Here is an 18,642-nt window from a genome sequence, read left to right as displayed (position 1 = left end):
GAAACTTGGAATTTTGTATAAAGGTAGCTCTATTAGCAATTTTTTTTCCTAACACTGGATATTCATTCATAAATACCTACGTACGTAACCCTTGATGCGCGAGTCTGAGTCGAATTTAACCAGTTTTTTTTGTTCTTATCGAATACCTAAAATAAAAGATTCATCATTTATCTTTGATAATGACGACGTTCCATATAAGTTTTCATCCCCTATTTCATCCCTCGCAGGTAAAATTTTCAAAAACGCTTGAACAATATCTATTTTATTTTTATAAGTGCCCAAATGCAAAGTTTCATAAAGTACAATCGATTTATATTCGACAATGACGACCTTCATATAAACTTTCATCCCCTATTTCACCCTCACACAGGAAGAATTTTAAAAAAACGCGCGAACAAATATCTATTTATCTCTTATCACGTGCCCAAATGCCAAGTTTCACAAAGAACCATCGATTTATCTTCGACAATGACAATCTTCATGTATAAACTTTCATCCCCTATTTCACCCTCACACAGGAAGAAATTAAAGAAACGCGCGAACAAATGTCTATTTATCTCTTAATCACGTGCCGAAATGGCAAGTTTAATAAAGACTCATCGATTTATCTTCGATAATGACGACCTTCCATATGAACTTTCATCCCCTATTTCATCCCCCACAGGTCGAATTTCAAAAAAAGCTCTTACAAATACCGACTTATTTTTTATTAAGTTCCTAAATGCCAAGTTTCATGGTTTTATCTTCGACAGCGACGAACTTCCACCATATAAACTTTCATCCCCTATTTCAACCCCTTAAAGCCTCTTTTTCGCGATAAAACATAGCCTATGTTCTTTCCATGGTCTATTCTATCTCTGTACCAAATTTCATCCAAATCGGTTCAGCGTTTTGGCGTGAAAGCGTAACAGACAGACAGACAGACAGACAGACAGACAGACAGACAGAGTTACTTTCGCATTTATAATATTAGTATGGATAGTATGGATTATTTTCTCAATAAACATTTAATATTATTACATTTAATTATTTATTCTTTTTTTTAGATTTTGATATTTAGTTTTTTTATTGTATAACTAGCTTATGCCCGCGACTACGTCTGCGCGGATCTAGGTTATCGCGCGGTGGCGCCCTCTACCGGAATAAAAGGTATCCTATGTTGATCCTTGGGGTTCAAACTACCTATATACCAAATTCATCAAAATCGGTTCAGTGGTTTCGACGTGAAAGGGTAACAGACAGACAGACAGACAGACAGACAGAGTTACTTTCGCATTTATAATATTAGTAGGGATAGTAGGGATTGTTTTTTTATGTTATTTTATTAATTTAGATTTTTTTTCATTTTCTTGATTAATTATTTATTAATTATATTAAAATTATAATATACAAAGCACCAAATCCGTCCGCTCCGTATGCTCCGATTCCGAAGCGCAGCTTTAGGTTGGTCGTGGGGAAAACTTATTCAGACAACCCTGACTCCAGCTCGTAATCTCGTCAAAATATTTAATTAATGAACCAAACGTGAAACTTGCATTTTCTTTACTAACACTAGAACACTAACACCGTTGTAAGAGTCACGGCAGATAAAATTTTAATTTTTATACTGGCACAATGTAACATTTTGTGATCATGTTTTGATTGCCGGACAGAATTTGAATTCATAAATGGCTTTACGTGACGCATGCGAGCGTTTACGATTTTCGCTAGTTTGATAGTGACAGGGTACCTTGGGAGGTCAAGTTGGTATAGGTAGAGGAGACAGGAGGTGCTGGTTTAAATTTTGCCCGGGCAATCTGAAAATCTTTTTGTTTTATTTTCAATCAAAGATTTTTCTCTACATTTCTTTGAGCATGCGTGTTGGTAATTGAAGCAAATAACAGTAGAAGTGTACTGACCGCGTACTCGATGATGGCGAGGTGGCAGAAGACGTACTGGTCGGGCATCTGTATGGAGTGCGCGCGTTGCGCCCTCACGCGCTCGACGGCGCCGCGCACGTCCACGCGGCCCTCGCCGCCAGCCGCGACGCGCAGATGTCCAGCGTCAGGAACGTGCCTGCGCGCAACCATACATCAAATATAAATAAGTTTTTGGTAAAAAAAAAAAAACATTTTTAATACAAGCTATTTTTCCTGACTGTATTTTTGTTGACTGTAATTGTATTGTCATCCAAACTACATTTGCATACCAAATTTCAAGTTAATCAACTACTGGAAGTTGGTCGAATTTAACTTTTAAGATTTGATTACAGTCAGTCAGACAGACAGACAACGGGACTGGTGAAAGCTCGTAAATAATAAATAAATAGGTAAATAGCTTGTAACTCGTGACTCGTGTTCTTTACACTTTTGCGGTCGCCGCATGCAGCATGCGGCGAACGACTCAGTGTAATTGCCGCATAACTCTTACTGCAAATTTAAAACGCACCTGTGCGACCGATGCCCGCAGAGCAGTGCACCACTATGGGGGGCCCTCTACTGTGGCCGGCCCACGCGTCTCCCAACCTGGAAACAAAAACACCATGAATATAATCGACAGTAAAAACTACCATATCTTGGCATTATTTTAAGATAAAAAAAAAATCACAACCCGGTTTGTCAAACAATAAAAAATGCTATATAAAGTATGAGTGAGTCTCACGGTAGTTTCATGTTCAAAATAAAACATGCTTTTTAACTATTTTTGTGGGTGATTTTGGTGTCACAACGAATTTTTTTTCAGACGGTCGTTTAGTAATCAGTGTTTTATTTCTTGTTTGATAATGTTAAAATGTACTTCGTGCATTATGGACATTAATGTATATTTTTTTGTTGTAGATTATTTATATATATTTATTTTAATTTTATCATTTTTTGATTTTAATTATTATTTTGGTATTATTACCGTTTCTGACCACTTCTATTCTATTTAATTTAATAATTATTCCTATCGGATTGTTATTGTGTTACCCGTGTGGTGTCGGGTTAGAATAACACCTCTCCATTTCTTCTATGGATGTCGTAAGAGGCGACTGAGGATATAGGTTAAGTTAAGGTATACCGTAGGCGACAGGCTAGCAAACTGTCACTATTGTACCGTTTCTGTCCAAACTTAAAACCTAAAACTGCTAAAAGTGGCTCCGAAGCGGTAACGTTTCGTGTGCTCTGCCTACCCCATTTGGGAATACAGAATGTTTGTGTGTGTGTGTGTGTGTGTATATTGTAAAAAAAAAAAACTGTGACATCTCTAAGTACAACTGAATGCTAGCAAATAAACTTTCTGACTTTTGTATGGTTAGCTGCCGGTTAACATTGTCCAATTTTATGTAAGGCTAGTATAATGCAATGGTGTCGTACTCTTGTCTGGCGCGCTGCTGGGCGCGGCGCACGGCTTGCAGGAAGCGGAGCACGGGCGCCGCGCCGCCGCGCCGGCACGCCGTAGTCCGGCCAGCGCGTGTACTGCCCGTGCCAGATGCGCCGCGTCTGCTCCGTCTGACAACAAATTCAACAGTTCAGTTTAGTTTATTCTTTCATCATCATCTCAGCTATAAGACGTCCACTGTTGGTCATAGGCCTCCCAAAAGACCTCCAATTGCTTCGGTTGGAAGCGAATTGCATTCACCGTTCATCCGTTAATCTTCGTTTATTCGTTGATTCAATATAATACACCATAAATTACATAAAAATCAGTAACAAGATTTTATATTGAAGTCGTCGTCGTAAAATAAAATAAAAACAACAATTAAATTAAGATTGGTTCTCTACTAGGGTTCGTCATACATAACAAAAAGATAGTAAAATATATATAATAATCAAACAAGTGCAAGAACGCTATACGGTTAATCGCTTGAGAAAGAGGCGGCGCGCTAAACCACGCGGTTAACCGCATAGTAAGTGAATCTTAAGGAAAACGAAGAAAATCGACGAGTCCCCAGCGAAATTAGAATTCTAGTTGTATGAATGAAACGAAGTTCACATGAGACATGAAAGTACAATTCAAATTGGATGCTTCTCAAAATCTAATGCTGGCAGCTGTCACTATCTTCTGTGTGGTTTTCTCGGAGCATGTCATGCTTTTGTATTGCTTTCAATAAATCTTACATTTACATTAATAATGTAAGGTCAACTACAAAGATATCGATACGGTCAAAGTTACAAAAATATGGGTATATAATATACATAATTTACATATTTTTGTAACTTTGGCCGTATTTGACTATACGTAGTTTCCTCGACTTTATAATAAAATCACACGGCAGTATAAGACATCTGAGACACCACAACTCACCCTCAAGTCAGTAAGCAGCAGATGCGACACCGTGTAGTCCTCCTCCTGTTCTACACCCTCGGCGGTGACGGCGAACCCGCCGTGCACCTGACGCGCGTCCCTGGTGGCCGGGAAGTACTGCCCGCACTTGACGCGGCCGCGCTCCACGGTGCGCGTCGTCATCACTACCACGAGTGTGCCTTGCTCCCACACCATGCGCCAGAAGTCACCGAAGGTTTTAGGGAGGGGACCTGGAAAACGACATATCATTTTTAAAGCTTGAAATATCATACTGATACTTCAGAACCGCGAACATACAAAATCACTGAATACTGAAAAGATTTCGTTCCCAATATACAATTACACAATATACAATTGGGCTGAATTCTGGCATACTGATGAGTGATGAAAGTTCGGTGACAACACAATAAGCTGGTAATAAAATTCTGGTGGTCCGGCCAGGATCAGCTCCATTCGAGAGTTTATTTTCACTCATTTTATTCATTTTAATACTGTTAAATCTTAAACTATGCTGTAACAAAATTGCTGAACTGATCTATCGATAGCCATAGTAAAGTCTAATAAACATAACAAAAACTATTTACTACGAATAATACACAGACAGAAAGACTAGTAATTATTGAAACAAACTGCGTATCATCCTAGCATACGTATATTACAGTAGACCACATAATACCATGTTTAAAGATGTTTAAGTACAAATAATATGCTCATTTCCTTAACAATTGATGCGCAAAATTCGCTTGTTCTCGCCATTTAACCCGAGACCATCAATCACAGTTCAACAAAGTAGACCAAACAGCTACCATCCATGGCGCCTTGCCAAACCACCGCGAACCACAGCTTCCCTGTACCTTGCCAATATACTCTAACATTCCCGGAACCTTAGTATTCCAGGAAAACGTTAAAGATTTTCCAAGTGACAAATCAACGGTCGATTTGCCTTTAACTTAAGCGTGACTCGCTCAGGAAAAACCTTGGCGTTTCTTTTGTTTATTCTTAGTAAGCATAATGCGCTATTGTGCCACGTTTCATTAATAGCGGAAAATCTAATCAGATTTTGAAATCAACGATTGCAATCGTATTACTAACAATGTTTTATTGATTCGGAGTAACTATAAAACTTGTTGTGTATTGTGGAACTAATGAACAGGAAAATAACTGAACCGGCCAAAGTCTAAGCTAAGTTGTAATGGTCATAAACATAAAGCCAGTGGCAATACGCGAAGTACATGATTCTACCATTGCAAGTGTTTTGCAAGAAAATAGCTGTATTTAAAATGTGGAAAAGAACGCAAGCTACTACATCAGTAGGTAACGTTCGGGTGTGACAATTAGGTAGTAAAATTCTCCTTACTGCCATTGTTTAGAAAAACTTAAGAGACCAAATCCAATTTCAGCGCAATTCAAATATCAATTACGTTGCAATATTATCGCGTCATCCAATATTCCCAATGGATTCCTCCGTATCTTAATTGCACTTTAGTTCTTAGCAAATCATTAAAATTATCGATTATCTACTGGGCTATTTACAAATTCCGAATGGTGAACATTAATTATTCATAAAAAACGTTGACAAACTTCACCTTGATAAAATTAATACGGGACCACTTCGACGGTACACCTACTGGGACTTCTGCAGTGCCAACTACTGGTACAGTACAGATGTAGTGTAAAATGGTTTTCTATCGTATTTTTACAAGCTTTTATTTAGTTTCACGTGTCCCGTTGTCTTTCTGCAGTTGAATTTCACCCACTTCCAGCAGTCAGATTGACTAAATATGACATACTTATGTAAATCTGGTGACAATACAATTATCTAGTAGTGACATCCTGGTGGTCCAGCCGGGATTGTCTCCGCAGGACGGAAATCATTAACTGTTAATGGCACCGACTTGAAAGGTACGGAAATGTAGTTTGGATAACAATGCAAGTACATACCTACAGCAAGAGTGAAAAAAATGCAAGTACAGTTAGCAAAAAAAGTTTGTATTAAAAATGTTTTTTTTTTATAATTTATTGAATCAGGCGTTACTTTGCGGAGGTCCATATCAATGAACTAAAATAATTTCTTTGCTCACCCGCGACCTTATGATAGCTTATGAAATTTTTAACAAAAACTTATTATCGGGAAAGTTCGTATTTATCGTGCTCTCTCGATCCGCTCCAGTACCCGCCATGTAGCCGTTTTGACATTTGACACTAAATAATAAAATTCCATATTAATGGATATGAAAAAGTTATTCGTTTAATACAATTACTTATTGAAAATTCAGTTGCCGTCGTATATCAATTATGATCCGACTTTTCCCGATGGCCCGTTACTCACTATATCTGTAATATCCCTTAAAATATTGTAAGTGCGACTGACCCTGCGTGCATATGAACGCGTTCTTCTGCTTGTAGCCGTCGACGTAGTTGGCATTGATGTAGTCGCTGGCGGGGTCCTCGGGGTCGGCGCGCGACAGCAGCACGCGCGAGTGGTCGAAACACAGCACGTCCGTGTAACGGTTCTTGGCTAGGTTGGCTGGCAGTCTGGAAACGTACAGGCATAAAGTTAACTTTACGCTCAATGAAGATACGAGATATGTTAACGAAACAATCGAAAAATCCCTGTGAAACGTCCCTGTGTTTTTTAATGTAATTCTTCTTTTATTTTAAATTGTAATTGTAATTGATTTTGCGTAAAACGCTGGTAGTTTATAAAATGACATGTAAAAGAGCCCTTTGAGGCGTTTTTTATTAGCTGCAGCATACACGCTTACACAGTTTATGTCGTCTTCTCTTTGCTCCAGGTATGAAAAGCATACGGTCTTCTTTGTATCAGCCATTTTTACTACCTATATATTTGAGCACTACGTGCCTTACTTAAAAAGAGAAACGATCATATTGTAAGCACATTTTTGTTATCACATACGAGCACAACGGCCAAATAGAGGGATTAAACTGAAACATTCCATCCAGCGCCGGCCCTGGGGTGCAAGAGAAGCGGTTGCTCTAGGCACCAGAAAGCAAGGGGCGCCATTTTCCAGTCTCCAGTGGTAAATAAAATTATGATGGCGCCTTTCAAGAGGCGTGGAAGCGGTGTGGACAATCTGTCTCTACCCCTTAATCATTGATCAAGGGTTAGAGCCCGCAAAGATTCCATCGTCAAGCACACATTCCAAAATAATGAGGTTGGAACAGCAGTTATATATAATATTTAGTAGTAGTATACCTAATCCTATCCTGAGTGAATGAGTGAGTTTATGAGTGAGTGAGTGAGTGAGTATGTTTGTTACTTCTTCATGCTGAAACGGCTGAACGGATTTGGATGAAATTTGGCAATTACTTTATAACATGGATTAAGGATACTTTTTATCCCGATATTCCCACGGGATAGGGATAAAATCTCGAAATAACAACCGCTGGGTTTAGAGTCATGAAATTTGGCATGGTTATAATATAACGTCAATTAAAACCACGATGTAATTTTAGGGAATTCCCAAGAGAATTTAATAAAATCCCGCAATTTCAATTCAACTGCTGTATCTAATGATTTACATGTGCGAAGCCGAGGGTAAGCGCTAGTATAATATAATACTTTTTCCATTGCGCACAAGACTCATTTCAATTTGGATTAAATTAAGAACGGTCCCAAACTTTAAATACCCTTCTGGAACAGAAAATACGAGTACCTACTCCTGCGTCACAACAAAGTAGTAGCCTATTAAGGCTATTAAAGACGCAGGATAAGTCGACTCCGTCTCTTTCTCAAGTAGGCAAATTGTCTTGAGATAAGTTTGGAGACTTGTTTAGTTGTTGGCTTGTTGACATCGATGAGCTGCCACCGTCATGGTTTGGCAATCATGTACGCTCATAATCATACATAACTCATCATTGTTTACATTAGTTATATTTCTGTTATTAATGTTTACATTACGGTACATAAAGTAAATACAATATGTAGGTTTAATTTAAATTTCCCAGAAGCATAAATTTACTTTACTTGTATTAATATTGTGTGTGAAGTCACCAGCAAAAGATTCATTATTTTTCTACTATATTAAATACTAGCGACATGCCCCGGCTTCGCACGGGCAAAATAAAAGAAACCGTCCAAGTGCGAGTCGGACTCCCACACCAAGGGTTCCGTACCTATACAACTTAGACATCAGCAAAAATCGACAAAAAAAAACACGTTTGCTGTACGGGAGCCACCCTTAAATATTTATTCTATTTTAATTATGCTTCTCGCTCGTTTGACATTTCTATTTGTATCATTCATTAGTTATAGCGCGAAGTTCCCAATCCGCACTGGGCCCGCGAGGAAACTATGGCCCAAGCCCTCTTGTTCTGAGAGGAGGCCTGTGCCCAGCAGTGGGACGTATATAGGCTGGGATGATGATGATTAGTTATAGAATTAATAGCATAGGCCGGGAAGAGCATGCATCCCGTTAAGTAGGTACAAAACACACACAGGACGGGTGCGGGTCGGGATCGGGTCCGATTGGGAGTGCGGCGGGCCTATTTACGTGGCTGTTGAACTACATCACATTGACGGCGGGCGCGGGGCGGGTCGCTGTGTGATGTTGTTCATTTCATATACAGCCACGTAAATATGCCTGCCCCACTCCCGACCCGACCCTGTATGTACCCTGGCCGAGCCAGGCTGTGTACTCACTTGGCGTGGTGGAAGGTGCCGGGCATGGCGCGCGCGCGAATGTCCTCGTATTCGGCGTGCAGTCCGCGCCGGCCGAGCGCGCGCACCCGCGCCAGCAGCGCGGCCGGCGTCTCGCCCGCGCCGCCGCCGCAGCACTCCTCGTCCGACAGCCCGGGGGACGCCTCGCCCGACGACCACGTGCCGCGAGCTGACATAAACCGTATGGTACCGTTAACACGACGCCCCGAAAATCATCGCCATATCAGCCGTAGGATGTCCACCGTTGGACATGGAGAGTGAGAGAGAGATTTATATTCACATATTCGATAAACCAAATATGTACCTAATTAGGAGGAAAGAAAAAATAAAAAGAACATCGAATAGTATAATTGGGCCCCAATCAGCATAACGTACCTATCCATGGCTTGCCCTATACAAAATACCACAGTATTCGTACCTTTTTTGTCGTACCTTTTTTTTTGAGAATAAATAAAATTATTCTTGAATTTGCCACATTCATTTTCAGACTTAAAAGAAATCAAGATCAGTAGGTAAGTGGTTTCAAGATAACAAACGGGTTAAAAAATAAATGAAATGTTATGAACTTATGAAGTCGTAAGCTAACACTTCTTAACTCAAAAACTATACGCCCTAAATACGTTCACATTATGAAAGATACAAATGTCAGGAGGATTCTCCTGTGTCTAAAATATAATATTATGTAGAAAAGAAATTTCGATTGAATATCGACATACGATACGTACCGCTCTCAAGTTACTAGTCTGTAGTGTAGGAGTGTAGGTATTATGGAGAAATTGATATAACTTCGACGTTGATGTCGATGATGATGATGGTGATGATGATGATAGTGGGGTATGTCTATCTCATCTAGTATCTCATCTCAAGTTGGAAAAAGCCCTGACTGACTCCTCTAAGCCTAAATTTAGGCCCTAAAAAGCTGAATTTTCGCATTTTGCTTATTTGGTACAGTCAAGGGCAAAGATATCGACACGGCCAAAGTTACGAAAATATGTATACACGACTTTATGCACTTAACATTATTTTTGCAACTTTGGCCGTGTCGATATCTTTGCCCTTGACTATAGTTCTGACGAACTCTTAGCAACGAGGGCAACTTCGCGAGTGCAAAATAGCGTTTATATTTCTAGATACGAAGATTGCTTTGGATTAACGGAAGGATGGGCTCACTGCACATATCAATGTCATTGTTTGACAACAATAGTAGATCTGCGAATTGGTGCGGGCTTGGCCTTAATTGAATATCGATCTCTATACAACAAATCCAATATCATCTCAATAAACCCAACATATGAAAAGGCCGCTGATGGCTGAAATTGATAAAGCAAAGGTCATCACAAAATGAACGCAGATAGAAATATTTTAGCATTAAATTTAACGTCCGACAAATTGGCTTATAAATGAAAGTTGAAAGCGAAATGGACTGAATAGGTACAGCATTGTTTTGAAAGACAATAGATATATATTAATTGACAAAATAAAGGGCAGTCGGATGATTCCAAATAGAGCGCGTTTCGGTCGTTCGGTGGAGTCCCGTTTAAAATAATGGAAGCTTACACGCTCCGCTGGTTTGCGATTGAAAACGATGCAAACAATGTGCCGTGTTCTTGTAAAACTGGTGAGGTAAGCAGTAAGCGCACCGACCGGCAGGGAGTCTTTTCAACTGCGTTTTACATAGAAATAAGCTTCAAAACACTCGCGAAAAAGCTACAACTCGGCACATCACAAGATCAATTACATTATTTTTTAAGTCGCGATGACTTGCAATGCAATGAGGAAATAAAATACCCAGCAAATTCTGAAGGCTAACGAAGAATACAATTAGGCAAGGATTTACCAACCGTCGCAGTTCTTCTCAGAACAATTAAAACTATTAATAACTCACTTAACAATAGCAAAATGAATAAACTTTGTTTCTGTATCATTTTTGTACGTTTTTGCTGCAAATGCCGATAGCCTTGCTACTTCCTACGTACTTGAATGGTTCATAACAATCGTAAAAGATTTATTATATTGATAAGGAAAACGTATTTCAGAGGTTGCTGTTAAAGAAATGCTACATTTCAGATGGAACTCGGGAGTTTTACCTAAATATGGAGGATTTGTCTTGTGCCCCAAACATGCCCCTATTGCATTTAATAGTCCTTTATGGAGAATATTAATCACTTTAATAAAAACGTATTGTAGATTAGACATACCAGTAACGGTCACATTGGATTTTGTTTGCATTTAAAAGCAATATTATGAGAATGTAATGTAAAAATCCCACGATCCTGTATTTACCAACAAACAGTGATGTTTACTTTTGACAGCTGTCATTACTTTGTTTTTTAATACGAGCCTGCATTGTTCGTTTCATGAAGGTTTGTTGAATAATTACCTAGAGAAGGATTACAAGTTATTATTCGATTTAATTTGGCTATGGCTTTAGTTATATTTAATCGTAAAATGAAAAACAAATTGATAAGTAATAATACTCACTGCTTATATCTAAATCGTCTTCGTCTCCTGAGTTTATGTGCCTGCCCTTCATATCTCCATTATAACCATGTGTATGCCTGCAAGTAAAATAATAAATACAAATTTCTATTCTTTGGTTTATTAATTACTAGCTACTGCCCGCGACTTCATTCGCGAAGAATTCTTTGAACGCTCTCTTGCGGAAACTATGCAATTTTCTGGGACAAAAACTATTTTATGCCCTTCCCGTAGTTTCAAACTATTTCCATACCACATTCGATCGCGATTGTTTGAGTGCTTTAAGCGTGAAAGCGTAACAAACAAATAAACAAACTTACTCACATTCACATTTATATGTCAGTTAGGATATAATATAGTACGGACTCAACCAAAAAATACTGATTTTCTAAGCGGGATTGAAAGATTGCTTTAGCGAGGTGAGTAAAACTAGCAGAGTTTTACTTGAACATACATCCGATTTTTGTGGGATGGATTTATGCTGGATGTACTACGACTTAGTGGAGTGTAAGATTACTTAAGTGGGGTGTAAGATTTCTAAAAGAAATTAAGATATAGTGAAACTAAAAGCTACTCCCTACGAACGTACAGTGTTTCCTGGGTTAATAAAATTAAGTGTATGATGACCTAAGAGGGATAGAGTCTTAAGTGTCCGGTTTTGAGATTATCTAAGTGGAGTGTAAGATTTCTAAAGCAGCTTTTAGTTTCTCTATGCGGAGTGTGAGAACACTTAAGTTGGGTAGAAGACTACTTAAGTATGTGTAAGTTTTTATGTAAGATTTCCTGGGTGAACTGTAAGATTACCTAAGTGGGGTGGGGTCGCATGTGTAGGGCGGCGTGTCGCGGTCGCTGATGTGCATGGCGGAGTCGTCGGGCCGGTGCGCCGCGCGGTCGCTGGTCATGTCACGCGAAGGCTCTATAATACCTGGAAAAATATTCGGCCTTACTAATTTTATTACTGACCAGTGGCGTGGGGTCAATATTTTCGTAAGGCAACCCAGAGAATCAATAGACTGGCGGCAGAAAGGGATAAGTGGCAATTACTCCACTGAAAAGAGTACCTAAAACTCTTATATTTTTACAATGATGATGATGGTGAACGTGGGTTAAGTATGTTTTTTGGGTACAATGTATAGGTCACATTTGGTGTACACAACCTTTACCATACTTGTTATCATTGACATCATGTAATAAAGTTTGGTGAGAATCGAGTTGTGATGGCGTCACGCTACTGACTGTAACCCTCTAACCAGGAGAAAAATAACATAGTGTAGCGGTTACGTTTGTCTTCGCAAGGAATTAGTACCGCCGCGGTCTTAGTTCTTATTTCGCGCCGCAAAAGCACTGCTACCGCGAAGCCTAGCTGTCCAATTCGGGTCAAAATCGTTTCGCATACTTATTAAAAGTCCGAATGTAATGTTTGTCAGAATGATCGTTAGTCATAACTCTTTTTTCTCTGAATCCAATAATTGTTCTGAATTGTTATAAAACAAACCTAATCTGACCTATAGTTTTCTATAGGATGAGCTGAGCATCTAAAAATTTTAGAAAAATTTAAAGTTTCAGTGGGAAAAAAATATGACAAACGATGATTCAGACAAAAACTACGGTATGACTAGCGAAGAGTATGCGAACTTTGGCGCTCCCGTCCAATTCATCCGATGCCTAAGTACTTTACTGAATGATTTTATAATGTTACAAATAAATAAATAATGCGATGGCGCGTCAACAGTTACGGTCACCGCATTTTTATGCTGTCGCTTTTTAGCCAAAAAATTACTCAGTACAGTAATGTCTAGTAAGATCGACAAATTATTTTTAGCCACAATCAAATAAAAGTTTCTAGTTATATCGATTAATGTATTGTCTTCATATTACGATGTTGTTTACCTACGTACAATCAACTTCAGATACATCGTCACCGACAAGCTCGTAAATATTTGTCTCTTGACAATAGAATTGAGATCACATGTTTTTGTGCAACTGTACATATGTAACGCGATATTTTAACGCTAATTGTAATCATTGAAACGGCTAATACCACATGTCTATTTTTTTAACTTCATGGAAAACATCGCGAGTGCTGTCTTCTGGGCGAAAGACGTTGTGCTCCGTCGGTTCCGGGGCACCATGCTGCTGACGAATGCGACGTTAGAGACGGTGACCCAATGGGGGTTATAACGTCGTGCAACCTAAATAGGTAATCTTTATTATTTTACGTTTTTGTTAACTGTATGTAGGTACCTTAGTTAATCTGAAAGGTATCTCTTGTATAGGCCGTGATACCTGAAATATCTGGTTTATTAAATATTAATATTTGGTTTCGATTAAGTCCTATTAAACGTAGCTAATATTGTAAGCTGAAATGACTCCTATCCAAAACATCCCTCCAGCTTCATTAAATTCGTACACCAATGTACTTATTAATATAAACCATCCTACATTATAGGTCAGTTGTCCTGACCTTTAAACAAAAGGTCTCGTCAGATGCCGGGGATGAAATTACGCGGCAGAGCACGAAATTAAGTCCCATCCAAAACAACAAGCCTCAACAGGTGACGTGTCAATCAGGCGATATTAACTTGGCGTCTGCTCTAATCTTGCGGCCTCGGTGAGTTCAGCGAGCTTATCTGTGCTTACGATGGCGTCAAGTTCGCATGCGGAGATGTTTGAACTAGTTTACTACCCTTAAGTAATAAGTATGTACCCATACATGATTGAACCTACAGTCTCGCTTGTAACAGCCCTAACTTTTTCAGAGCTGGAACTAAATTATTTAAACTATGCCCATTCAGTATTTTAATTGAATTTTATTAAAATCTAAAAGATGTCAAGCGGTTGAAAGTGGATCCCAATTGTAAACATTCGTGGTTCTTATGCTAGCATTTACTGAAGATAATTATTTTCAATAACAATTAAGAATATTTATATATAAAAGATGTTCCTACTTTCCTCAATACTGATGGACAGTGCTTAGTTGTTCAAATATAAATTGCTTGGTTTAACAAGTAACCATCTATCCACTTAATTAATGATTTGCATAATAATATTCAGCCAGCAGCTATGCGTAGACTAAGAGAAAGCCTAATTGGCGTTTAATCGACAGTCAAAAATTATGTAAGAAAAGAAAGTTCACTAAAGCTTTAATCGTTAAGCAATCGTATATCATTGTTGTAGGTAGAAAGAAGTTGTCTAACCACTTATACTTCCCTATTTTATTTGCTGCGACTTTTATTCACAAGTTAATCATCCAAACCAAATCAATAAAATTATACAGACATCCATTAAAGTTCTACAAGTTAGTCCCTGCTCGACTAAACAAATCTAACAAATCTTCCTCGGAGCGTCTACCTATACTTATCCATTTTATGTCCCAGAGGCATTACAAGGCTTCACAAAAATACCAACTTATACCTAAGTTCTCAATTTACGAAACTATCCAGTGTAAAATAAAAAAATGTTACCTACCTAATCTACTGAACAACATAAAACTGTGTGCCTTACGTCATTCCTAGAAAATATTGATAATATCAGGAACATACACGGTATAAATCATTGCTGGGAACGGCACATCACTCAAAGCATACCTACGTGTCAATAAATTTAACCCAACATTATCCATCCACTAAGTTGCTTTCTAAAACGGGCCACTACCCTTTAGCCTACAAGGTAAAAGACAAAAGAATGCCCACTTTACACGGCTGAGAGCAGCAGCCGTCCGCTTCATTAAGCAGCATCATTGGAACACGCCTCCGCGAACTCTGACATATTCACACGGATGTCAAGAGGATTTAATCACCAAGATAAACGGCTCCGCGCCCCTACGCACCACTTTAGCCGTAATACAATTATTTATGTGCGCGTGACATTTTCCACTCTTTTCTGAATGTAAGCAAGCACGCATTTTTATCGGTAAGTGCACGCCCGAAGAAACGAAAGTTGTACGTTACATAAGCGATTGCTTTGGATAATCCGCGACTCGAAGCGTCGTTTAAAGGTCACGCAACTAATTAAATGTATAATATCGACTTTTAAGTGACTTGCAAGCGTGCTCTAGCGTCATTTGACTCACCATTTTGTGGTTTGACCGGCGGTATGTGGTTACTGATTACATATTCATCAATAACGTCGTCCAACTTTGCGTTTTGAAGATTGTTTGTATAACAGTTTTTGCAGTGTTCCAACCTGAAACAAAATAATAAATAATAAAACAGTGACGCCTTCAAACCTTAAGTCTAATAACACTTCTCCTTAGAAATACTTACCTCAATTTTTACCAACTGATTTCTGAGCTATTTCTGAGGCATTCTAAATGGTTGTCAGAAATGGCTCGAGTGCCTGCCCCAAAAGCAATGTCGTTTCGCACACCAATGCCGCGATTTCTAAAGTATAAAAGGACATATAGCTCTTGCGCCGAGTAGTTTTCACGAAATAGTCGATTTTTGTGAGACGGCCTCTCATCTTGTAGGCAGTAGCACTTACTACGAGTACGAGAGGTTGTCGTAGCGATTTCGTAGCGGCCGGGGATAAATCGTAGCCGACAACAATATGTTGTAGCGGGCGAGATTACTCGTAGACGACAAAGAAAATGGGTGTTGGCGTAGCAAACGAGATTAGGTCATACCGGCCAAGAATAACTGGGGAAGGGATAACAGATGTTTGAGATAAGTGTCACACAGCCAGTTTGTCACGCTAGCTGCAAAAACTGAGGAAGTTGCCATTTCAGGGGTTATTGTTTTGTGTAATTCGCTTAGAAGCTTAAGCTTTTAGCAAATCAATTAGCATAATGGCGCCCACGACGCTTGATTGGCGGTTGGTCCTTAATTAGGGCATATAACTCGCCTATGCAAAGTTATACGTGCGTATGGATACGTATCGCTTTCAGCCCGTAGGCGGATTCGTCATTAAGGATTATTACGCCTTGTTTTAAACTTTGTGTACCTAATTAACAAGTTGCTAAACAGCAAGATTAGCGGTTACTTTGTTCGTGTATAGAGCAGCTAGCGAGGCAGCAGGAGCTGGTTTGATTGTGACTTTAGAAACGGCAGTGGTGCTGGCGGGCAATATTTGTCACTATAGGTGACGTCATCGTGTTCCTGGTGCCTGACCTGCTGGCGGGCGGCAGGTTGGCGCGCGGAACGTGCCGAAGCAGCGGCACTATGACTCACCAGGCGGCGTGATCGGGCTCCAGGTGCCCGCCGAGCTGGCGCGGCAGGCTGGCGCGCGGCACGTGCCGGAGCAGCGGCACTATGACTCACCAGGCGGCGTGGTCGGGCTCCAGGTGCCCGCCGAGCTGGCGCGGCAGGCTGGCGCGCGGCACGTGCCGGAGCAGCGGCACTATGACTCACCAGGCGGCGTGGTCGGGCTCCAGGTGCCCGCCGAGCTGGCGCGGCAGGCTGGCGCGCGGCACGTGCCGGAGCAGCGGCACTATGACTCACCAGGCGGCGTGGTCGGGCTCCAGGTGCCCGCCGAGCCTGCGCGGCAGGCTGGCGCGCGGCACGTGCCGGAGCAGCGGCACTATGACTCACCAGGCGGCGTGATCGGGCTCCAGGTGCCCGCCGAGCTGCGCGGCAGGCTGGCGCGCGGCACGTGCCGGAGCAGCGGCACTATGACTCACCAGGCGGCGTGGTCGGGCTCCAGGTGCCCGCCGAGCTGGCGCGGCAGGCTGGCGCGCGGCACGTGCCGGAGCAGCGGCACTATGACTCACCAGGCGGCGTGGTCGGGCTCCAGGTGCCCGCCGAGCTGCGCGGCAGGCTGGCGCGCGGCACGTGCCGGAGCAGCGGCACTATGACTCACCAGGCGGCGTGGTCGGGCTCCAGGTGCCCGCCGAGCTGGCGCGGCAGGCTGGCGCGCGGCACGTGCCGGAGCAGCGGCACTATGACTCACCAGGCGGCGTGGTCGGGCTCCAGGTGCCCGCCGAGCTGGCGCGGCAGGCTGGCGCGCGGCACGTGCGCGCCGAGCTGCGGCGCGCTGACGGTGTGCACGCGCTCGCGCAGCTTTTCACGGACAAACAGACGCAGGATGCGGAACGGCGCCTTAAACCACAGCGGCGCCGTCACTATCAGCACCTTCTTCAGCTTCGCAGGGTAGCCGCCCTACGACAAAATAATGATCTTGTTGAAATTGGTGTCCGATTTGTTACATTAAACGAACAACAAGGTATAAAGCAGACACCAGTAAACACGAGTGCTTTATTTGAGGATTCTGCTATAGATAATTCCATGGATTATATACATTCAGTGCCAAGGATCGTACAATCGGGTGCTCTGTTCGGAGGCAGTTTTCACTAAACGGAAAAATGTTGCTACTGGTTACGAGCGCAGCGCATTAGAATATGTGGTCGTGAATGTGTTAAAAGAAGAGAGCAATCGATGAACAGTGATGGAAGTTTTTACTCCCTAATAACATCAATTACTGTCGGTCGAGTGGGTGTGACCCCCAAGCTTAACTTTAGGGGCGGGCGTAACTTGATGCAGTGCTCATTATCCGAGTAAGCAAAGGCAACGCAAGTAGACGGATGCGCTGAAATCTGAAGGCAATGTCTAGGTTGGAAAGGTAATTTATTTTGAATTTCAGAGAAAATTTCTAAGAAAATGTGCGCTGTTGCTTACAAAGAAGCAAATTTTAATTAATATCTTCAGTATTATATTGTGAGGTAAAATTTAACCTAGACACACTCCAAACAAATAGTTTCTCTCATGTACCTATCTCTGGAATTTACTTTATGTATTGTATTCCAATTTACGAAAATTAACTCCTCACAATAATGTAATATAAAGATTTTTGTGTTAAACTAGTCTACGCTAGCTGTTAATATTTTTGCTCGTCAGGAAATAGCTGAAAATCTGGAATCACACATAAATAGACAGTGTTTTTTATTCCGGTATTCTGATGGGATCGGGAAACACAAGTGTAAAATCCCGAATTCTCAACTACAGTCTAAAAATATTAAACTTCGAATTAAATGATTCTCGCACAATGCAATAGGAATTTCTGTGAGAAATATTAGTAAGATTACGGGATTTCAATTCAACTCTCTTCTGGAATTTCTTGTGGTTCACGTGAGCGAAAATGCAGGAAAAAGCTAGTAGGTAGTATTATAATAATTAAGTGTACAAAGCAAGCTCGTTTCTCTAACCATCCGAAAAGGCTCGCGGAAAACATCTCGTTTCCGACTGGACGTAAAAATGTCAAAGTGTCCTAAGACCTCCACATTA

General features: G+C 40.9%; 1 protein-coding gene across 1 annotated transcript in view; it reads right to left on the bottom strand.

Moving 5' to 3' along the window:
- LOC141439537 (tyrosine-protein phosphatase non-receptor type 9-like) overlaps positions 1-18,642 on the bottom strand; it is a 68,230-nt gene that overhangs the window by 1,164 nt on the left and 48,424 nt on the right. The window contains 12 exon segments of the mRNA XM_074103826.1: positions 1,899-2,014; positions 2,017-2,055; positions 2,428-2,504; positions 3,336-3,404; positions 3,406-3,470; positions 4,267-4,496; positions 6,638-6,801; positions 8,930-9,116; positions 11,429-11,505; positions 12,230-12,350; positions 15,498-15,610; positions 17,312-17,520. Of these exon segments, the coding sequence (XP_073959927.1) occupies positions 1,899-2,014; positions 2,017-2,055; positions 2,428-2,504; positions 3,336-3,404; positions 3,406-3,470; positions 4,267-4,496; positions 6,638-6,801; positions 8,930-9,116; positions 11,429-11,505; positions 12,230-12,350; positions 15,498-15,610; positions 17,312-17,520 (1,467 nt within the window).

The sequence above is a fragment of the Choristoneura fumiferana genome, chromosome 21 (genome assembly GCF_025370935.1).
Source record: "Choristoneura fumiferana chromosome 21, NRCan_CFum_1, whole genome shotgun sequence".
NCBI classification, from domain to species: domain Eukaryota; kingdom Metazoa; phylum Arthropoda; class Insecta; order Lepidoptera; family Tortricidae; genus Choristoneura; species Choristoneura fumiferana.
Note: the sequence above shows the minus strand (reverse complement) of the source record. Positions and strands in the feature narration are given on the sequence as shown.